This window comes from Aplysia californica, unplaced genomic scaffold (genome assembly GCF_000002075.1).
Source record: "Aplysia californica isolate F4 #8 unplaced genomic scaffold, AplCal3.0 scaffold00270, whole genome shotgun sequence".
NCBI lineage: Eukaryota > Metazoa > Mollusca > Gastropoda > Aplysiida > Aplysiidae > Aplysia > Aplysia californica.
The window spans coordinates 889,455-891,194 of NW_004797540.1; the positions used below are offsets into that span (position 1 = coordinate 889,455).

Genomic DNA, 1,740 nt, shown 5'->3' on the forward strand with positions numbered 1-1,740 from the left:
TGTGTGTGTGTGTGTGTGTGTGTGTGTGTGTGTGTGTGTGTGTGTGTGTGTTTGTATGTGTGAATGTACTTACATGCATTCTATGTATTTATTTGTGATTGGGTAGATTGAAGAAAGGATAAGTAAATAACAAAGTGATTGATGAAGAGATAATTGATTGACAATGTTCTTTCTTTCAGGTATACAGAATGGCATACCTTAAGCCTCCTGTTCCTGCAAGGACGAAAGGACCCAAAAAAATTCCTCAAGTCGCTGAAATTGTTAGGCTGGTCAATGAGACAGACCAAGGTTGTATGCCATTCCAAAGTTTATGCGTATTTTTCCCCAATGTGAAGCAAACCCTGCTTTTGGAAACTATTCGCAAAGCTGAGATGAACTTTGAAGTGTCCTCGGGGTTCAATACGACTGTTTGTGTGAAAACAGACTTGCACATCTGCAAAACGCACATCAGAAAATCTTCCTCAGGCAAGAACAGAACTTGTGACGAGACTTGTGGGGGCCTTCACGTGTGCCGCACATTTCTGCTTTGCCAGCCTGGCACATGCCCCTTCAACAGAGGGAAGAGTAAATGCTTTTTCGGGCACGACATGAACACCCCTCATAACAAGAAACTTCTGGCTTACCACAACTTGCTCGGATTGGATGAGAAAGAACTACGCATACTTTTTCGCAGACCAGCTTCTCGCAATGAGACGACGATGCCTCAAATTTGCAAGTACTACAACAACCCAAGAAATGGCTGCACAAAAAAAAAGTGTCGCGCCTTACATGTGTGTTTAAACTTTCTGCTGGGAAACTGTGGAGATGACACACAATGTGATTACGGACGACGCCACAATCTCAGCTCCAACAATGTTGTCCGTGTACTAGACCTGTTTGCAATTGATCTGTCTTCAGCAGAATGGACAATCGTTGTTTTCTTTCAGCTGATGAAGTCGTTAATGTATGGTAAGTTTGAGACGTCCCGTAAAATGTGTCACAATGCAGTGGAATCGCCGGATGCTCGTCAATGTTTGGGCAAGAGGAGTTATTGGTATCATCTGAAAGCTTGTTCTTTGTCCTTGCTTTTGATGAAAAATTTACTCATCTATTTTGAGTAGAAGGTAATCCATTTGTGATTGAAGGAGATGGGACTCGCTTGGTGTCGAAGGTAAAATTAACTAGACAACAGACGCCAAAGTTTGGTAACTCCCAAGGATCAATGGACAGTGAAACCTTACATTTTTTTGTGTCTTTGATAAGCATTTTTCAGTAAAATGCACACAAGAATATGTTTTAAAATGGACATTAAAGGTTTTGAGCCAAAAAAATGGAAGACAATTATATCTAATTTAAAAAAAAATTAGAAGAAAATTGATTTCACCACAATGACTCACTAGTATTAACTCTAGGATGTTAATGAAACAGTACAAGGAAAGAACAAGAGACAGACCCTCAAACAATTGTTTTTAAGTACAATATGTTTTGGCAAATTTGAGATTTTGCAGACGCGAGATTTGACAGATTTTTTAACCCATGGGTTAAGAAATTCTATTAATTAAAAGATACTTTTCATTTTCTTCTTCTTCTTCTTCTCCTTCTTCTTCTCCTTCTTCTTCTTCTTCTTCTTCTTCTTCTTCTTCTTCTTCTTCTTCTCCTTCTCCTTCTTCTTCTCCTTCTTCTTCTTCTTCTTCTTCTTCTTCTTCTTCTTCTTCTTCTTCTTCTTCTTCTTCTTCTTCTTCTTCTTCTTCTTCTTCTTCT

At 39.0% G+C, this 1,740-nt stretch overlaps 1 protein-coding gene across 2 annotated transcripts in view; it reads left to right on the forward strand.

Moving 5' to 3' along the window:
* The window catches only part of LOC101848595, a gene marked incomplete in the record, with an annotated part of 13,452 nt that overhangs the window by 4,145 nt on the left and 7,567 nt on the right, over positions 1 to 1,740 (forward strand). For both annotated transcript variants that reach the window (XM_035970469.1, XM_005101113.3), the window contains 1 exon segment: positions 180 to 948. In XM_035970469.1, coding sequence (XP_035826362.1) covers positions 189 to 948 — 760 coding nt within the window.